This window comes from Rutilus rutilus, assembly GCF_951802725.1.
Source record: "Rutilus rutilus genome assembly, chromosome: 12".
NCBI lineage: Eukaryota > Metazoa > Chordata > Actinopteri > Cypriniformes > Leuciscidae > Rutilus > Rutilus rutilus.
In genome coordinates, this window is record NC_140217.1 from 19190851 (window position 1) to 19213154 (window position 22304).

Consider the following 22304-nt stretch of genomic DNA (forward strand, 5'->3'; position numbering starts at 1 on the left):
ACATTTCTCCACGACAAGACTACCATAAATAATAAAGACCTTGGCTGTTTTCCCCTTCATGGATTCAAACCAATGAGCCATGGGGTGATATGTCAAAGGTCTGTCCCAAGGAACTCCATAAGCTTTAAGTGAAGATCTTAGCTGTAAATACAAGAACCATGAGAATCCAGGCAGATTATAACAAGACTGCAGATCCCGGAATGTCCTTAACCCTGTCTGATCATAAATATTATCTAATGTATTAATACCTCTATCTGACCATATCGAACAAGTATATGGTTTCATGTTTCGTAATAGGTAGTAATTGTTCCAAATAGGAGACTGCATGCAAAATTTTGATGAATGATTAACATATTTTTCCACCAGACGCCATGTAGATATTGAATTAGCTATAATTGGGCCAAATTCTTTAGAAGCATTTTTAAGTTTGATTCCTGAAAATAGCACATCCTGCAAACTATGAGGAGCAACCAATGATTCTTCAATTAATTTCCACTGAGGATCCAGGGAAGGTTGTACATCTAACCAAGAATTTAAAGACTTTAACTGAAAAGACCAATAGTACAACTTAAAGTCCGGCAATGATAGGCCACCCAAAGACTTAGGACGTTTTAGTGTATCGAATTTGATGTGGGTTTTTTTGTTATTCCAAATGAATTTAGAAGTCATCCTCTGGAGGTCTGTGAAATAATCTTTAGGGGGAGAAAATGGCAACATGGAGAACAAAAAATTTAAACGCCCAAGAACATTCATCTTTACTAACGCAATCCTCCCTTGTAATGTCAATTTCAGGGATGACCACCTTTGTAAATCCGCCTGTATTTTACTCTTAAGTGTAACATAATTCTCAAAGCTGACATTTGAAAAACAGGGAGGAATACATAGACCAAGGTAAGTAAATTTTGAGGTGTGCCACTCGAGAGGTAAGCTGTCAGGGAGGGGAGTCTTCTTCGCTGCATCATTTAAAGGAACTAATAGGGACTTCTCCCAATTTATTTTATATCCTGAAAAGGAACTAAAGCTAGAAAAAAGGTTCATGATCTGAGGAAGCGAATTAGTAATATCAGAAAAATAAAGGATAATGTCATCAGCATATAATGAAATTTTATGACTTGTATCTTTAAAGGGATACTCCACTTTTTTCGGAAATATGCTCATTTTACATCTCCCCCAGAGTTAAACAGTTGAGTTTTACCGTTTTAGAATCCATTCAGCCGAACTCCGGGTCTGACGGTACCACTTTTAGCATAGCTTAGCACAGATCATTGATTCTGATGAGTCCAGTAGCATTTCTTTCAAAATGACCAAAGAGTTTCAAAATTTTTCCTATTTAAAACTTGACTCTTCTGTAGTTAAACCGTGTACTAAGATCGACGGAAAATGAAAAGTTGCGATTTTCTAAGCCTATATGGCTAGGAACTACTCTCATTCCAGCGTAATAATCAAGGAACTGTGTGGCTGTACCATGGGTGCAGCAGGCGTAATGATATGACGCAGCGCCTGAAAATAGGTCTAATAGGTTAGACAAACTTAGTCCCGGTCACGTTGGAAGAAGTTACCGAGCTGGGGACTATTTTCAGGCGCTGCGTCATATCATTACGCCTGCTGCACTCATGGTACAGCCACACAGTTCCTTGATTATTACGCCGGAATGAGAGTAGTTCCTAGCCATATAGGCTTAGAAAATCGCAACTTTTCATTTTCCGTCGATCTTAGTACACGGTTTAACTACAGAAGAGTCAAGTTTTAAATAGGAAAAATATTGAAACTCTTTGGTCATTTTGAAAGAAATGCTACTGGACTCATCAGAATCAATGATCTATGCTAAAAGTGGTACCGTCAGACCCGGAGTTCGGCTGAATGGATTCTAAAACGGTAAAACTCAACTGTTTAACTCTGGGGGAGATGTAAAATGAGCTTATTTCCGAAAAAAGTGGAGTATCCCTTTAATAATTATTGGTGAAATCATGGGGTTTTGTCTTATGGCCTGTGCTAAAGGTTCTATGGAAAGGGCAAATAAGACTGGCGAAAGTGGACAGCCTTGACGAGACCCTCTATTAAGAGGAAAAGAATTGGAGATAACCTGCCCTGTTTGAACCACTGCCTGCGAGCAGCTGTATAGTGTTTCTATCATCTGTATAAAATTACAATCAAAGCCAAATACATTAAGAACTGACCATAAATACCTCCATTCAAGCCTGTCAAAGGCTTTTTCAGCATCTAGGCTGAAAAGTGCTGCTGGATTATTAGATGTTTCAAGGAAATTAAGAATGTGAAAAAGTCATCTGACATTATCAGAAGCCTGTCTACCTTTGATAAAACCAGCCTGGTCCTCATGTATCAGTTTACCAATCAGTGGGTCAATTCGATTTACAAGAACTTTTGCAAAAAGTTTTAATTCCGAAGATAGTAAAGAAATAGGCCGGTAGCTTTTGGGGGAAAACTGAGGTTTGTCTTTTATTTTTAAAGTAGAGTAATTAAAGATGTATTTTGGTCTCTATGAAACCTCCCATGTTCAATGGCATAATTTATTGAAGCCAGGACCAGTGGTCACACCTGATCCCATACCTCCTGAAAAAGTTCAGGAGGAAGCCCATCTAAACCCGGGGACTTGCCCAGTTTCAGAGATTTTAAAGCTCTTGTCAACTCCTCTAGTGTGATAGGAGTGCCTAGAGCCATAGCTTCCTCCGGAGATAAGGAGGGAAGGTTTAGGTCGGCTAAAAATTCCCTCATCGCGCATTCATTTGGATCCGCTTCTGAGGTGTATAATGTGGAATAAAATTCCTTAAATGTACAATTTATTTCTTTCTGGTTGTGAGTGATCAGCCCCTGGGGTGTTTCAATACTACTAATAAACGACAAAGACTCCCCTTCCTTCATTTTTAAAGCCAAAAGTCTGCTTGACCGTTCGTTATAATAATAGTAGTTGACTCTAGTTCTATGAATTATAAATTCTGCAATATGTTGCGTAGCAGTGTTATATTCTTTTTTTCAGTGCTGTCAGCTGTTTCTCTCTCGATTCACAATATGCAGATTTTTGCCTATTTTCTATTAGAGAGATCTGAGGTTGTAAATCAGATAAAGTCTTTTTCCTAGCCGAATGGAGACGCGATGAGAAGGAAATAGCATTGCCCCGTAGAAAACATTTAGTTACTTCCCACAGGGATTGTGGATTAGAAGCAGAATCCTTATTGCGAAGAATAAAGTCAGCAAGATTAGAGTTAAGCTGTGAAATGAAATCATTAATCATTATTTAACTGAACCATTTCAATAATACACCACAACTCTTTGTCTCTCTACTTTCTACATTTTAGACCTGCAAATGTAGTCATATAATTGTATTTATTCTATATGGTCTTTTTCCAGATTCTTTATGAAAATGGATGCTGAGCTGCTTAATTCCCCTGTGGTGGGTCTGGCGGAGGAGGAAGAGGTGGACATGACTGACTGGAACCTTCCACTGGCCTTCATGAAGAAACGCCACACAGAGAAGATTGAGGGATCCAAAGCTTTGGCTCAGAGCTGGAGAATGAAAGACAGGGTGAGGGAGAATCTTCTAATGTTATCTTTAGTCATTTGAGTGTCAGGCCATTCAACTTGATTAAACATTGATTATCTACTTTCAGTGTTGATGTGTGCTGCTGCTTGTTTTTGGCTTGATTTAGTGTCATGGCTACACTGCACTAATCTTGGGAGTTATATACTGTTGTAATCTAAATTATTCAACTCCCATTGCAAATCAGGTTTATTGGCAAAATTTTCAGACTTTCAGCCCAATGAACAAATCAAAGAAAAGTAGCACAGCTCAGCACATTTTTCAAGTGGTTTCCGCAAATTCAACTGAAGATGCAACTTTTAATGACTTCTGCAGTCTCAAAATTATTCAACCCCCTGAATAGAATCCCTCACAACAGCACAAATCTGCAAAATAGGTGTTGTCTCAAGCACACCTGATGCAACTAATCAAGGTCTTCATTAGTTGCACCAGGTGTGCTTGAGCTAGAACACATGAAATATCTGAACTGGATAGGTTTGTTGAGTGTCATGTTTGACAAAAGAATGGTCCAAAAAGTTAAGAGAAGATAACATTGCCCTTTGCAAACAAGGAACTGGATACAAAAAAATACAGAATGCACTAAATGTTCCCAGAGACACCGTTGGTAGCATAGTTAAGTTCAAAGTTAAAGGGACACTCCACCCATTTGCATTAAGCTTTGCATTGTTAGAAACCCAGTCATACTATTGAATGGTCGTGCAACACTCTCTCATTTTCCCCTGAGACGGGAGAAATCCGTTATTTACCTTTTACACTTCCTCCTACAATGACGCAAAAATCGTCATTTTGCGTCATTGTAGGAGGAAGTGTAAGAGGGGGGGATTTCTGTTGAGACTACAAGCACTAGTTCCTCATCTTTCCCAGGGGGCGGGACCCGCTCACGCTACAGACCTATTACAGTTCAGTGGGTGGGACTTTACTCTCTGAAACTGAAAGCAATATCCTCCATCTTGTTTGAAGCTAAGCTAACAGGCGCTGTGGAGACAGATGTAAAGTTATGACAATAGCGGAGGAGAGTGCTCAATATGATATAGAAGAAGAGGATTTCGGAAGTCTGATGCTTGAATCAGGTGTTTGTGGCTACCTTTACAAGCCGCATTATAGCGAAGAGCAGCCGAGGCAGAAGACCTGCCTGCCGCGGACGAGGAGCCCGGACTGGCTCGAGTTAGGGCGGACTGGTGGCGCCGGTGATCTCACTATGCAACTCATAGACTGTAAGATGCAACTACGAACACAGAGATAGATAGATTGTCTGCGGCAAAGAATTTCAACGATGACAATTTCTCCTGGACAAAATCTCTGAATCAGACGAGGACACGGACGTTTGTGATGTGAACTATCCTAGTTTCGCACCGCATATGTTCTGACTGAACATCCAGGTACCATGCAATAATTCACCTTTTCGAAAGAAATACAAACGAGGAGTAATGAGTTCGCCAACTAACTAGACATTTTGTGTGAATGTGAAATGAATTTCAAGCTCTGGTGGTAGCTAGCCTTGTAGACGGAAGAGTTATTTCTCTTATAGGCAGATATGCGCTTTCTGGATTAGTGGGAGTGGCTTGCGGAGCTGTGCAATGTGGTGCATTGTGGGAGTTGTTGTCTTTCATACAAATGCGTCCTGAAGTTATTTTTTGTCTTTCCTCGGTCACGAAGGCACCAAATTCAAAATTTATTTTACATTTCGACTACATATATGACCCACTTTAAATAAAAAACAATGTTCAAATGGGTGGAATGCCCCTTTAAGGGAACAGTGGTTACACTACATGGACAGGGCAGAAAAAGGAAGCTTTCAATGGCTGTAACCAGATTTCTGTGAAGGCAGGTTCAGAAAAACCCTTGAGTGACTGCAAAAGACCTGCAGCAAGACTTTCAGCTTGCACAGTAAGGCGCGTACTTAATGCATGCCAGAGCTCTATTGATAAAGTTGTCAGCTTTTTTGAGACCGTTGTGAAAGTCTCCCGAGAAATAGTTTTTTGTTCTTATAATGTAACTCGTTAGAGATTTAGGAGTTGAAGCAGAATTCTCCTTCTCTGAATGTTGAATTGCCCTTGGATTGTGGTGTTAAAAATTCAATTAAGAAAAAAAAGTGAATAATACCGTGAAAAATAAAATGTAGGCTTAAAATTCTATTTTATAGCAAGCAGAATAAAACCTTTTAATGGGACATTATTAAAAGCTAAAATTTTCACTGGCACCAACACAAAGTAAAAAAAAAAAAAAAAAAATAGGCCTAGTTATTGTTTTAGCTGTTTTTGATCCACGGAACCTTAATACATAAGGTTATGACAGCAAAAACTACTAGCTTAACTAATATAAATTTTAAATATGGTCAAAGACAATCAGTAATAAAATAAGAACAAATAATCAAATTACAAGCAATAGCACAAATAAGTACAACAGAACATACAAATCAGTTTTTTTTCTTCACTGTATAAATATAGATTAACCCTTATTAGTTATTCAGTCAAGAGCAGTGAGCAATTTTTTTTTTCTGCAAAAAAGGGTTAAATCACATTACATTCTAACATTGTAACATTACAATCGAAAAACAAAAATGATTTTATTTTTAAATTCACTATACAAAAAATGAAAATAAATACAAACAAAAGCACAGACTAATTAACCTACATTTGATTACACCATTACAATAGTCACTTTAGAGTTACTGCTGTCATAAAAATACACTAACTTGTTTTAAAATTTTACATATGGCACATTTATTGTTCAACAACAAATACTTTAACAATTAAAGCTGCAAGCAGCCTCAAAGGGGCCAAGCCCTCCAATGGTTCCCTGGGTTCAAAAAGTAGCTAAAAATACTTTGCTTTCAAAACTTTATAAGAAACTTTAATAACCAAAGTATTCTTACTATAGCAGTGCGGAGCCGCAAGAACAAAAACAGCACAAATTGAATATACATGTAAATGTACATCAAGCACCAACAGCAGTGCAGAGCCTGAAGGAATTTAAATGACAATTTTATACACAATTCCAAAGTCGCCCCACACTGGTCTCGAACCCACGACCAGAATGGTTCGGGATTCATGACGCATGGTTGAACCGATTGCGCCACCCAGAGGACATGTTTTACAAAGCTGCAGAGGAGAGGCTTCAGTGTATGAATGAGCACACAAAATCATGTTAACGAGATTAGCATGCTAAGCTATCTTAATGCTAATGTTAGCTTATGGTTATCCTGATAGCTGAAGAGCCACATTAGAAAAAATGGCATCTGGTTAACATGTTAACCAATTATTATGCTAAGCTAACTAGCACAAGGCAACAAACACAGGCTAGGTCAACTTTGGAGACGAATATCTCGGGAACGGTAGCGAATATCAAAAATCTGTTCAGTCATTTCTGTGCGGCTTGGTCCAAAGATCATCTGAGCGAACTTTGGGCAAAATTGAGCAAGATCTGAAGGAGGAGTAGCGAAAAAACTGTTTACCATTTGCTTCAATATGGCGGACAGTCACATTGTTGGAAAATGACAAATGAGATATCGTCGGAATCTGCATAATCCAAGGAACGTAATGACACAAAGAAATCCAATTTTAACCTATGTTTTCAAAAGTTATAAGCGTATTTGCAAAACACCTTATACCTCTGGAACACTAGGTGGTGCTGTGTTCAAAGTTCTCAGGTACCTTCAGGCCATGCTAATGATGATCCTTACCAATTTTGGTGCCGATATGTCAAATACTTTATAAGATATAGCAATTTATGACAAAAATCAAAATGGCGGACAAGTGGTTCATTCAATCCTGGCGAAATCGGTATCCTCGGATTCGGCATGACCCAAGGAATCCATAGATACCAAATTTACGATTTTCTAGCCATTTTCTATATCTCATGACCCGTAGGTGGCGCTGTTCCCAACTTTGGCATGGAACCTCAGGGCATACTTCCGATGAAGCGTACCAATTTTCGTTTCGATTGATCAATTTTTGGCCGAGATACAGCCTCTGAACCAATTTTGGGTCGACCTCGTTAACTTTGTGACACCATAACTTTTGAACAAACTTGAATAAAAAAAATCTGTTCAGTCATTTCTGTGCGTCTCAGTCCAAAGATCATTTGAGTACATTTTTGTCAAATTTGGTCAAATTTTGAAAGAGGAGTAGTGAAAAAACGTAATACTGTACTTTTCAAAATGGCCACTACTGTAATGGGCGGAGTCTTAATGGACTATATTGGTCTTGATCACCATGATGAGAGGAATCAAGTGTACTAAGTTTCATTTTTCTAGATCAAATGGTTCAAAACTTATAACCCTTTGAATGTTGAATTTTTGAACTGGTGGTGGCGCTATAGAGTTGGTCCTAGAGACTCCAAAATTGGTCCAATTACTTTTCATGACCATATGTACAAGTGTGCCAAATTTCATAATTGTCCTACTTACGGTTCATAGGGCTGCCATAGACTTCCACTGGGAATAATAATAATAATAATAAGAAAACCAACGGATACAATAGGTGCCTCAGCCCCTTCGGGGCTTGGCCCCTAATAATAAGAAAACCAACGAATACAATAGGGGCTATCCCCTTCGGGGCTTGGCCCCTAATAATATGTATATTTTAGTCAGAATTATTGCTCTCCTATTCTATTGTGCTCCGTCTGTTTGGCTTGTTTACAGAAATCTGTGAAGTTTAGCGGAGATTCACTTCTGACGGCAAAATGGAAATATTTGTATGAGATTGTAACATTTACAGATGAAGAATATACCTGTGAAATTTAAGTTATACAGTGAGGAAAGCACTACATCTCAAACACATTAAACAGTGGAAGTAGGCATATCTATCTGTCAGCACATGTATCTGTTGGGGCAAGCCACTTTAAACTATACGTGTTATATATTACCAGTTATTTTAAAGCCCTTAATATAAAGCATGGCTCATGTTAGGACAAATTGGATAATTCACTTTCCCCGCAGCAACTCAATGCGTCACTTCAGATGCGCTCCTATCAAACATGATGACTCCAACCAGATGGAACTGGAAAAATATTCTGAATGTTCTGATCCAATCTGACTTCTAACCTGTATTTCTGCCTGAATCATAATCATATACTGTTCGTTCGTTGGCCATAGGAGAACTGGCCCCTGACTGAGCCTGGTTTCTCCCAAGTTTTTTTTTCTCCATTCTGTAACCTGATGGAGTTTTGGTTCCTTGCCACTGTTGCCTTGGCTTTTGGCTTGCTTAGTTGCGGACATTTAATATTCAACAATATTATTGATCTGCCTTACTTAAAGCTGCATTATGCAGCTTTCCGATTTCTTCGCTGTTTTTTCGATTTTTGCTCGCGGGTTTCTCTATAGAGCTCCCCCTACAGCTTCGGAATAGATATTTGACAACACTGTCGTCAAAACTCGTTGGCTCGTCCCATCTTCTCCCGCTGGTCATGTGCATTTGTTTTCAAAGAACCCGGCGAACGCTCGGAGCCATGTCCACTGAGGTATGTATAATACACAGAAGGCTATCATATCAATGTTTATATAGTATATGTGTGCAGTGCCGTAAAGCAGTTTGTTACATCGCGAGACCTGATATCACGCGATACTTCCTGATGCTGCGGCCGGCGGCCAGCTGGCCCAAAGTTGCATGGGTGGTTTTTCGTCTCACAGGCGCTCGAGGGGTGCGAGAAGACCACCATTCAACCCGAAAACAGTCATATAACCATTCCAATGACTCCAAAGCTGTTCGGTTAAGATAAAAAAAGTTACTTAGTTCACCTTTAAGGTGGACGATGACGCAATTTTCTTCTAGAAACAAACTTTGTTGTATTGTTTTTATGTTATCACTGTGAAGCTGCTTTGATACAATCTGTATTGGAAAAAGCGCTATATAAATAAAGGTGACTTGACTTGACTTGAAGATACGGCACTGGTGTGACAGTTCCATCAACTGGCTCGAGTGTCTTTCGCTGTAAGTCTGCCATCGGGCAGTCCTTTTTTTTTGAGCCCTGATATAACCGCTGTTGTACTCTCCCAGGTTCAAGAAGCTGTCCTCTATAAAATGTGCTGTGCACAAGCAAACTTTTGGGTTGTACTGCTCAAGGACATCTTTATATCTAAATCTTAACCTATGATTCATCTGTTTTTGGAAGGCCAAACAAAACAGTTTTGCTTTCAGATCCAAACATGCAGCGTCTCCGCGACATGTCGACAACACTGCAATTTACTGAAGCCTCGTCTTCTCTCTTTGCGTATGCCTGTGGGTGGGCATTATGCTAATATTTCACATTGTGATGGACGTTTGATGAAGAAATATCTGGACTTTGATCTGGAGAATGCACAGAGTGCTGCGAATAAATCTTGAATAAAATCAATGATTTACACATCTACTGATGGCCAAGTTATAGTGGAGGATGAACTTTTAAAGCAGAACTCGGCAACTCTAGCGAACTCTAGTCACTTCTTCGCTGATTTTCCCTTTTGTTGTCGCATGTTTTCCCCACGAGCTCCCCCTACAGCTGTGGGGCGTATATTTCACAATACTGTCGTAAAAAACTCACTTGCGGCGGCCTCCTCCCCCTCTCTACCGCTGCTCATGTGCGTTTATGATCGGAGCAAGCCAACTGTATCGTGTGGAGCTATGTCTACCGAGGTGGGTAATACATCATACACATTATCAAAGAACATTGACATGTACATTTTGTCGTAAAGCAATTCGTGTTTCGCGCTCGTTCTCGTTCTCGCTTCTCGCGAGACTTCCAATTTCTATCTTGCCGGGACGGTAGTCCCCAAGTTGCAAGGTTGGTTTTCCGCCTGGGAATGCTGGGGGGAGCGGGGAAAGTCACCAATATCACCAGAACAGGTTGTTTAACCATCCAAATGATTTCTAGACAGTTTTATTTAGTTAAAAAAGTTACCAAGTTCTGCTTTAAACTTTCTTGTTGTTAAGATGAAGACCTTCATGAAGACCGTGATTTTGCTGCGAGCCGTTTGCTGCTCTAGGGTTTGGTTATAGAGATAGGCTGTTTTTATGTGCTCTCCTGCTCCACAACTATGTTGAATCTCTCACGTATGATCGCCAGACTATCTTGGATATACTCGTTTTCTGTGTCGAAGTTCTGGATGCAAAATTGAGCATTTTAGACGACCACACATATGGAACTCTCTTACGAGATATCCCGGCTCACCTCAGGCGACTACCTCTGGACGTTCCTCCAAGAAAGCGTATAGGAGAAGACGTTGTAAACGCGGGGGTGTGATCGTCAGAATAAAGACCTTTATGAGAGCTGGTTGCCTAGCTGCTCTCAGTTCTCTGCCTCGGTCACAGGCTATGGTGTCGGACCGCTTCACGGCGCACATACTTGAAAAAACGCGGAAAACTACTTTTAAACATTTAAATATTTACGTACATATTTACAGCGAGTCTATTCGCACAGGATTAGTATTACCTGAGGTAATTTTTCCGGACCTTTTTACTGAAGGTAAAAGTCGCTGTAATCTTTACTGACATTGTCTGTAATGATTACTGAGATGGCACATTCGGACAGGACTAAAATTGTCTAATGATGACTGAGATGGCACATTCGGATGGCACTAAAATCACAGAGAAGCTCTGGTAATTATTACTTTACCCCACCTCTCCATGTTAAACTAGTCCCGTCCGAATATGGCTTTAGAAACAATCTAATAATGTGGTTCATGGATTCTCGTCCGTGGAATGCGCTACGTATGGTATTTAATTTAAACCAAATTTAATCAAGGAATTGTGACAGCCCTACACAAATCATCTTGTAATGAAAGTTACTTCAGTTCTACTAAGTATTAATTATCAAATGCAGGAACAGACAAAACAATATAATGCAAGCACTATAAAAGGTTTTGCCACAAACTCAACTCAGTCATGCTGATTGATCAGTCAGACAGTCAGATCTCGTCACACCCCTAATAATGATGCAAAAAAGATTTTGATGTAAATTTAAATTATAATACACCCGAAGCGCGTGCGCACAGAGACAGAGACAGAGACAGAGACAGAGACAGAGACAGAGACAGAGACAGAGACAGAGACAGAGATTTCAGACAGCACTTGGACACCGAATTAATTCCTCTTTCATGTTTCCTTGCCCTTGAACAGACACTCAAACACAAAATGATGTCTAAATACCCGTCTTGGTAAGTATTCTCTCGGTTATGTCATAAGTGAACCATTGAGAAAGAAACTGGATGTTTGTCAGTTTTTTCGGTCCGTGCAGTCGGTCTGAAAGTGACAGCACACACCTAATATTCCTACTGTTGTCTGTGTCATTAATGTTAATATAACAACAAAATACAGCTTTAACAGAGATGAAACAATATATAATTTCTACAGTGAACAAAGTGTTATTTTACAATTTAATTTCTGTACCTGAATACTACTGTTAGACTTCATAACTGTTGTTTAGTATTCATCTCTGCTTGTAATTTGTGTATTTGTTATTTTATCATTATGTATGTATGTTTTATATATATATTAAAATTATATATATATTTTTTTTTGCTGATCCGAAAAATGATCTGATCCGTGGCTCAAAAACCGTAAATGATCGTCGAACCGTGAATTTTGTGATCCGTTCCACCACTAGTGCAAACGCATCTGTGGTTGCTTGGTTCCTAATTAACAACTTTTGCCCTTCCAGTTCAAGAGACATTTCTCAAAATATCTTCTTTTTTGTTCCACACAAGAAAGAAAAGCAGGGATTTCTATCTTTTTTTTTTAGGAGTCACTTCAAGAAGAGCTTACTTTACTTCCAATCATCTTTTTTCTCTATCTTGAGTGTTTTCAGCAGTTCACCTGCATCAGGTGGCACACACAGACATGCTTATGCTTTTTTCAGTTTCTGATCTTTGCGCTGTGGTAGATCAGGTCAGTGGGGTCCCTTGCTGTGTCCCCATGACTCACTGACCTTTCCCTGACCACAGGAGCTCATTAGTATTTGCATATGGGGTGCTGAAGAAGACCAGACATTTGACCCTATTGACATTTATCTTGAAAGGTACAATGAACATTAACTATTCCAAAAAATGCTATCATGTCTGCTAATAACATTTGTCGAACAAACAGTCCTACCCAGACTCATGTCATTGAATGGCACAGTAGTTGACATATCAGGTATAGATCTAAATACTTTAAAAACTTCTCACGATTCGCTAATCTCGATAGCTGTAATAGTAAAAACGTATAATAGCTGTAATAGTAAAAGTTTTCGAGAGAGTTCTGCATGTAATGCTAGCTATTTCATATGCAAGCATGTCAGCCAATCACAGCAGTGAGCGTTTACACTGAAGTCTCACAGCAGACACGCCCCTTCAAACAGAGCGTTCAAATCAGAGGCTAAAATCAGACTAGGAAAAATGCCTTTTATTTCAAAATTATGAAAATGTTTTATCTAAAAAACATACTAACATTATAAGGGCACCCCAGGAAACATTATAAAGTAATCCATGCCATGGTACCTTTAACACTAAATTACACACAAACTTTAAATAATATTTGACATCGGATGGTTTCATGATTCTGTGTGTAAATTCGTTTAAAAAAAAAAAAAATTGTAAGCCTAAGTAGATCATATATTCATGATTGTCATCTCTACACTGCATGTCATTAGCCTCTGTACTGTCGCTTGTAGGCATTCCTAGTCCTGTTGCTCTGTTATTGGTAGACTGACCAGTTTTAGTCATAATCTTTTGACTAAAATACCATTTAGTTTAAGTAATATTTTAGTCATTTGAATTGTTTGTCTAGTTTTAGTCGACTAAATATCATGAAATTTTTGTTGACTAAAGCCATATTTGGACGGGGGACTAGTTTTCTAAACAATGTTTGAGTTACAATTCTTTTTACTTGACGTCTGTAATTTCTTGTAACAATTTGGACAGGACTAACATCTCTGTGATTATTACAGAGGTGGGAGTGTGAGTTTTCTAGATGTGGGCGTAATTACGGTCATGTGCTGTGCTTGCTCTGTGCTTTCTTTTACGTATCCGAAAATCAAAGGCATTAACCCCATAAATGCCGAAGTAAAGGAATGGACAGTAGGGGTGTAACGATACACTCATGTCACGATTCAATACAAATTGCTATACTGAACTCATGATACGATACTACTGGGATATTTTAAGTCAAAATACTGAAGAGTATTTTTATTATTACTTTATTATTGTTAAAATAATATTATTATCAAGACCCACAAATATTACCCCATTGCATTATTATTAGGGGTGTGACGAGATGAGACACGAGATTGGGTTCACTAGAACAAGACGAGATTTTTGCACACTATTGTATTTATATACAATAGTGTGCAAAAATCTCGTCTTGGTCTAGTCAGTGGGGCCTAAGAGTCTGATAAATGTCTTATCTTGTAGATTGCACAATTGCGAATTTGAAAGTGAAAGTAAAACACCAGCTCCCTGATGCGGCAAATTAGGCTGCATAAAATGGCCTGTCTCCCAATATCAAACCCATCTATTGACTGTGTAGTTGTGGATCTGGTCTCTGTTTCGGTCTCTATTTGCACTTTTGATTATGGTTGCTCAATGACAAAATTCATGACTGGAAAAATAGTCTGCAGGTGCATTTTGAAATGTTTTATCTAATAAGCTTGTAATGAATGTCATTTCAGCTCTACTTTGAGTATGACTTATCAAATGCATTGAAAGACAACAGTATACAAGCACTGGTCTTATTAAGTGCAAACAATAAGTGCAAGTGCAACCATAATCAAAGTGCAAATAGAGACCGAAACAGAGACCAGATCCACAACTACACAGTCAATAGATGGGTTTGATATTGGGAGACAGGCCATTGTATGCAGCCTAATTTGCCACATCAGGGAGCTGGTGTTTTACTTTCACTTTCAAATTCGCAATTGTGCAATCTACAAGATAAGACATTTATCAGACTCTTAGGCTCTATTGCACAATGAATCCCTCACCATCGTCATGCGATCAGTGACCTGTGATTCCTGCTGAACTGTGTGCGGCTACAACTCCTGCTGGATGATCAGAGTAGCCAATTACAGTAGTTTACAATGGTTTTTATTTTTTATAAAAACAGCTAAACAACAGTGGAGGCATGTAATGAGATCTCGTCACACCCCTAATCATTATACATTATATATAGTAGTTTAATGTAGTAATGTCATTGAAACTAACCATAACCCTAACTTGCTATGTCCCGCCTCTCCCGATATTAATGCACTATACATATAAGAATAAACCATCTAAAATGCTTTGAATAATCATACTACTAAAACTACATGTGATGTGGTGATTTAAATGATGTTTGCGTTTTTCACTTTGAGAAGTGCCGTTTCAGCGCGCATGCGCTTCAGGTGATCAATGCAATCAATCACAGTTCTAATCGCAAGAAAGCATGTCAAAATGACTATTCCCAAAATGTAAAAGGTTAGTCCACACATTTTTTTTTATTCTGCATTTACTTATTCATGTTGTTTTCGCGCGTTGCGCAAGCATTTGATAAGTCTGTGTTTACAACAGTATGCGTGTCGTTATGTTCATCATAAAGCCATCGTGTCTCTTCAGAAGACTTGGATTTGGATTAGACCACTCTATTGATTTTCTACAATGCTTTTATGATTTTTGGATCATTTAAGTTTTAGAGGAATGAACTTTAAGTAGAGGGACAGAAATCTCAGGTTTTATAAAAAAATATCTTTGTGTTTGGAAGTTGAAAGAAAATCTTATAGGTTTGAAATGAGGGTAAGTACGTGATGACAGAATTTACATTTAGGCCCCATATGCAAATTATACCTCATAAAAACGAACACTATATTGCGAATCATATTGTTTACATAAACGATAGACTACACATCGTCACATTTTTATATCTCGAAATGATGTATCATTACACCACTAATGAACAGCAAATCACAACTATCACAATTTGCTGCGTTACAGTATAAATACTTAGTAGGCTACATATCAACAATCTGGCACTTCAAAACATCTTGTAATCTTCAAAGGCAACTCTATAGTTGTCACGTGTTGTGTGTGTTTTGATTCATGTTTGTATTTCAGTTCTAGTGTTTTTCTGTCAGTTTGTTGATTAGTTCAGTTCTCCTCCGTTCTCTCCCTCTTTGTCTTAAGACACAAGGTTTAAATGCACAGCAAACAGAGGAACTAATGAGACTAATAAACGAGACACAACTGAACAGAACTAACTCAATCAGTTACGATAACCTTGCTAATAAATAATGTTTTCACTTGATATTTATATCCGCTGCAGAGCTTATAGTTACAGCCCGTTCAAATGAACGCTGGACGAGTCATTTGCTCAGTCGTAATAAGTGATTCTTTCGAATACCCTATAAATTAATTAATTCATTCCCTTTGAGCTAAATTGACCTGTCCGACCCTTACAGTTGTATGGTAGACCCTCAGGGCTGCCAACTCTCACGCATTGACCGTGAGACTCACGCAATTGACACTTTTCACACGCTCTCACGCCACATCCATTTTCTCACGCACAGAAAAATCGTGAAACAAAGAGGACACGGAGACCAACAGACAAGACAGAGCAGGTTATTTATGATATAAAAAAATTTATTATGAAATTCAAACAATAAATACCGTTTTGGCGCTTGTAATGTGACGTGACAGATCTCTTGCGCATGTGAACCGATCATTGGGCGGCAGTGGCTCAGTGGTTCATGTAGGTTGTCTACAAACCAGAAGGTTGGTGGTTCCATCCCCGGTTCCACCTGACCAAGTGTCGAGGTGTCCATGAGCAAGACACCCTAACCCCAGCTGCTCCTGACGAGCTGGATGGCGCCTTGCATGGCTGACTTGCATGGCTGACACCGCTGTCGGTGTATGAATGAGTGAATGAATGGGTGAATGTGAGGCAATATGTAAAGCGCTTTGGTGGCCATGGGTCTGTTGAAAGCGCTATATAAATGCAGTCCATTTACCATTTACCATCTAAATAAACACGAATTAACAATTTTGAAAGATACAGTACAACTTACCGAAATGTATATTCCTCATACATAATATCGATCAATCAGTGTTTTTCAACTGCGCAAAGAGGTCAATAAAACAGCTGGAGAACAATTATGTCACTAACATTTACCTCATGAAAGCCATTTAATGACCATAATATATAGCATGTTAGTTGGCTAGGAAAAAAAGAGCTAGAGAGTATTTTGCTAAATATGTGTACTATATTACATATTTATTATATTTTTACTTATATCATTAAGTAAAGTTGTTATTATAATAAAAAAATAAAAAAACGCATTATATTTTTAACCTTAAATAATACCAGCTGATAGGGCTCTCTGTATGTTTACAGCATTAGGTAAGTGTTTTTTTTGTTGAAAAATTAGCCTATCTTGTGTGCCTAATATTTATCCAAATGAGTCAATATTGAATCAAATCACATGACCTGAATTGCATTGAAATTGTGAAATTTGTGTCAAGCAATAATAAAAAACCGTAGCTTACCAGAAATTGTACCATGTAAACATTGTAACAACTCAAAAATTTGGTTTTGAATGGCTGTTCATTTAACATTATTTATATAATTCATGTCGGGTGGTTATGATTATTTGCCAGCATGGACAAGATGACAGCTGTCCTGATTCATGAATGTTCACAGCGCCAAATCTGACGGAACAGATATATAGTCCAGAAATAATTTTCGTATCTACAGCTTAGATCTAGAATTCTGAAGTGAAATAAAGTAGCGCTGTAAAAATTAACGAGAGAGAGCTAGAGAGAGAGAGACATCGTAACCTAATAGTGAAGCTTGTTGGTTTAATTAATTACATCACCTCATTGCTGAGAAATATAATGTAGCTTTCAGTAACAAAGCTATTTATTTCTAAACTTCATGGGCAGAGGTTGAAAACCAGCTTCTGAAACCAGCTTTCTTTACTTTACAAAGATAGATATAAAGTTCCCACCTCAATAAAAAGCTGTGAGCGAGTGCATACAGGCACGTCTGCCTCATAATACAACATTAAAAAGCTATTTGTGAATAAACGTGTCGTCCTCGCCTTGTGGTGGCTTGGAATTCAAAGGGGAATCGGATATGCATGTTTAGACGTAGGTTGGATGTCCAGATATTGGATATGTAGGCTATCTGTTTAAAACCACATTTGGAAGTGGCCCAGATCGGATGCGGAAAAAACGGATCTCGTGCGGATTTTTGTTTACACGTGTGCAACAAATTACGATCTGTGTCAGATGCTAGTAAAAGATTGGATTTGTTGTGCCAATGTAAACGCAGCCTTAGATCAGCAGTTTAAGACATTAAATTCGTAAGCATATAACACAAGAACACTTTCTTTAAAATACAAATAAGACTTTGATTATTCTAACACAATATCTAACTATGAACTATAAAACTAATATCTAACACACACACACACACACACACACACACACACACACACACACACACATTCATATGAGTTTCAGAAAGGAAAAAAAGTAAGGAAAGAATGCGTTTTAAGAGTGAGATGGTGAAATCCCAAGTTTCTATATGCACTTACAAGACATGACCTAAACGAACCATCAATCATTAATTTAACCCTTCTATCGTTTTTTAGGCAGGCTATTCAATTTTATATCAAAGCACCAGTTCAGCTAAGAGTTTAGAGGCTACTTGCTTGTCTTTGCTCCTTTTGGGGATTCCTTTTGTTGGCATAAAAGGGGGTTTCCTGGGTTTGTTGATTGGCTGGCTGTCTCCTCATGCCTGGATAGATGTCTGGGGCGGCCAGTCAAGTGGTGTGCTGGTGGATGGCTGGAAAATCTTTGAAGTTGGAAGCGGGCTTTGCAGTCGAAGCGTTTAACCGAAAATTTGCAGCACAACTTAACTTAGAACCGAGACTCTCAATAGAAAAGAAAGTAAGTAAGAGAGAAAAGTGAGACAAGAGTAGTTAGATGGCTTGAATGAATCTGTTTAACCCATGTTCTTCTGATCTTGATTGGGGTTCTTTCGTCTGCTCGTCTACATGGCTACTCGTCTGTCTGGTTACTCTGTCATGGCTGCTCCATGACTACTCAATGTATCTTCTAATTCATTCTGGTATCTTCTGATGCTTTGTTTTAGGGATCGACCGATATGGATTTTTTAGTGCCGATACCGATTTTTATTTTTATTTTTTATCAGCCTTAGCCGATGACCGATACGGGCTGCCGATTTTCTTGGGCCGATATTTGGAGCCGATGCTGCTTTTGTTCACTCAATTTACATCATAAAAATGACACGATGATAACAAATGTTACAAGTCTCAATTTAAAAAAGGAACATTTATTGAACTTAAAAAAACAGTATTTGACAAATATTAAAAACATGTGAGGTAGAACAAGTAAAAAAAAAAAGTTCAGTGCTGAAAATACTGAAAATAAATATTTAAGCATAAATAAAATAATTACACTATTGCACACAGTAGCAACAAGCAAGCAGCATAATAAAGTGCAAACTGTGCTATACTTAATTTTAAAAGTAACCAACTATTTACAACCTAGGCATTTAATGCTTAGGCCTAAATTTTAGTGCACTTAACTAATATTAACAATTAAATTAATCTCTTGTAGAGCAAATGGCTTTCCTAAGAAAATGGCTTTTCCTCCATTTTAAACAAAACAAAAACGATTTTAAACCAAATAGATTCTCAGTTTATTATGAATTAGGGACTGTTCACATATCGCGTCTAAAAACGTGTGGAAAGCACGGCCGCGCCACTTTCTTCTTTCTACAAGCGCTTGCGCTCCCGTGGCGTCTGTCGTTGCTATGCAACCATGAACTGCGCTCTCCATGATGACGAGGGAGTAAAGATTAATTTATTTCTAGCCCTTTACGACTACATATATTTATGGAGATGAGAAATAAAAACCCGCCCTGTCCAGCTATGATCAGCTGTTCGGCCGAGCTTTCGATGTTGTCTTGGAAAGGTCAGTTGTTTTTTGTCACATGACCTGCGTGCGCTTGAGATGTTTTCATCTCACCACGGCATAGGAGCGCCTGGACAAACGAGCGCGCTGCATCGCATGCGTGTCGCAACCGCGTCGCTTCTTTTATGAGCACACGTCCAAACCTCAGCCAGGTGGTCGCTGAATAAAACTCCCACAAATATCACAGAATCACAGAACAACGTCGGCATTATTTAATCCTATGACCAGTGTTCGTAACAGCTGCCGTATGCATATTGATAGCCTCAAACTTAGCTATTTGCAGCTCCCTAAATACAATGACAAGCAGTTTTATAGATGAGGCATTCGCGTTTTCCATTTAGACCCACAAACTTGCTTAGCTATAGTTGCACGCACATATAGAGCAACGTGTTTCCACTTTCAAAGTGTATGGCAATATGTTAGCTAAGTCAAACAGTTAAAAGATGCTTTGAAAGTTTAAAACTGGCCGTTGTCTTGAAGAGGCTTCCAGCACTCTGCTAGTGTGGGAGAGGCAGTGCATGGGCTGCACGTGAACTGCAGCGTCTCCAGCAGCACAGAGCTGCCTGCAGACGCCTGTCTGTAAATAATGCCGGGAAAAAAACTATCGGCGTAAAAAATACACGTAAAACCCGCAAATATCGGCCCGATATATCGGCCGACCGATATATTGGTCGATCACTACTTTGTTTGTGCCCTAAGATTTTAAACTCAAATGTTTTTCCAGCCTCCTGGATGAGTTCTGACCAGTTTGAGAGGTGGCATTTTCTTCACCTCTCATCGTAAATCCTGCTTATCTGTGATCTCTTTACTCTCCAGCTCTAGCAGAGAGTACAGAGGGTACAGTTTAGACATGATTCCTATTATAAGAATACAAAACATTTTACACAGATTTCAATCAAGCCATCTTCTGAATTAAGAACGTACTGATAGGAAACAAGACACACTTTCATTCAAACATCTAATAGTTATAACAATTACATGACTTATGTGATCTAAGCATAATTGTAACATATATAGGTCGTAGACATTATATAGAATTATATGGTTGAACGATGTTTGATTTTATAAGTCAGTCAGGAATTGTTTTGGGATGAATTTATGTATTTTGAAATGTAAAGTCTCAGTCTCTGTGGTTTTAAGAGATTTCCACCCTGGGGTCCTTCAGAGGTCCTTAAGAAGAAGGAGGACTGTTTTAAATCCTTTGTCTTGGGATCAAACAACCTCCACCGTTATCTTGGTGGGTCCTGAGCTGTGCCATCTCTAACCAATCAATTTCTTCCAAACTATCTAACACTGACACGTTCTTCCTTTTGCTGGGCTCATCTCTTCGAAGCTTGAATGGCTACAAAGTTCTTAGCTGGGGTTTTTCGTTAGTTAGCTCAGACTGGCTGGAGCCTGGATTTTATGGTCCTGGAAGATTAATTTGTGTTTGGTTCGCCCTTAAATCCTACACAACGATCACCTAAAATCATTTTGGGCGGGAATTAATGTAAACACAGATATTGGATAGTCCTGTCTAAAGTGAATGTAAACTGTAAGCACTGTAATTTGCTCTGGCCCCCTTCCTGTTCGCAGGAGTGATGAGATAGTTAGTAGATTGTGTTCACTCAATGACTGGCTGTCGAGATGGTGTCTGATTAATAATATAGAATTATATAGAATTCATAGATAATATAGAATTCATAGACAATTGGGCGAGATGGTGTCCGCTTAAAGGGATAGTTCGGCCAAAAATGATATTAAACCCATGATTTACTCACCCTCAAGCCGTTCGAGATGCATATGTCAATAATTTTTCAGACGAACACATTTTCATTTATTTTAGAAAATGTCTTAGATCTTTCAGTGGTTATAATGTCAAGTTATGGGGTCCACTCCTTCAAGTCCCAAAAATGTGCATGCATCCTTCACAAAAGTAATCCATCCAGCTCCTCCAGGGGGATAAACGAAGGCCTTCTGAGGGTAATCCGTGCGGTTTTGTCGTAAAAATATACATATTTAAAACTTAATAAATGAAAATAACTGGCTTCCGGCAACGGTCGACTCACGTTCATGGGAGATGGATGCCGGCGTAGGACGTAGTGTTTGATTTAGCTATACTTTGTTCTACGTCACGACGCTTACTACGCTACGTCCTACGTCATACGCCAGCATTCATCTCCCGTGAATGCGCGTCGACCGTTGCTGGAAGCCAGTTATTTTCGTTTATAAAGTTTTAAATATGTATATTTTTACGACAAAACCGCACGGATTACCCTCAGAAGGCCTTCGTTTATCCCCCTGGAGCCGGATGGATTACTTTTGTGAAGGATGCATGCACATTTTTGGGACTTGAAGGAGTGGACCCCATAACTTGACATTATAACCACTGAAAGATCTAAGACATTTTCTAAAATAACTGAAAATGTGTTCGTCTGAAAAATTATTGACATATGCATCTCGAACGGCTTGAGGGTGAGTAAATCATGGGTTTAATATCATTTTTGGCCGAACTATCCATTTAATAATATAGAATTCATAGACAATTGGAAACGTTTTTGGGGCAAACCTGACCTGTTGAAAAGAGATGGTATACATCCGTCCTGGGATGGTGCTGCTCTTCTCTCTAGTAATTTGGCTCATAGTCTTAGAGATAAAAAATGACAAATTGGGCACCAGGTCAGGAAGCAGACTGGCTTAACCGACCGTCTGCTAGCGGCCTCGCGTCACCAAAGTCAGATAAATCCCATCACTTAGAGCCTCTTTCACCTAGATATCATCATATAGAGACTGTGTCTGTTGCCCGTATTTGGAAATCCAAAAAACGTCCAAACCCATGTAAGGTTA

The 22304-nt window shown here is 38.8% G+C and overlaps 1 protein-coding gene across 4 annotated transcripts in view; it reads left to right on the plus strand.

The window, feature by feature from the left end:
• The window catches only part of rptor (regulatory associated protein of MTOR, complex 1), a 332162-nt gene that overhangs the window by 17675 nt on the left and 292183 nt on the right, over nucleotides 1-22304 (plus strand). For all 4 annotated transcript variants that reach the window (XM_084426710.1, XM_084426712.1, XM_084426711.1 and 1 more), the window contains exon 2: nucleotides 3367-3541. In XM_084426710.1, the coding sequence (XP_084282836.1) occupies nucleotides 3374-3541 (168 nt within the window). In that variant the 5' untranslated portion in view covers nucleotides 3367-3373. The remainder of the gene's footprint in view (nucleotides 1-3366; nucleotides 3542-22304) is intronic.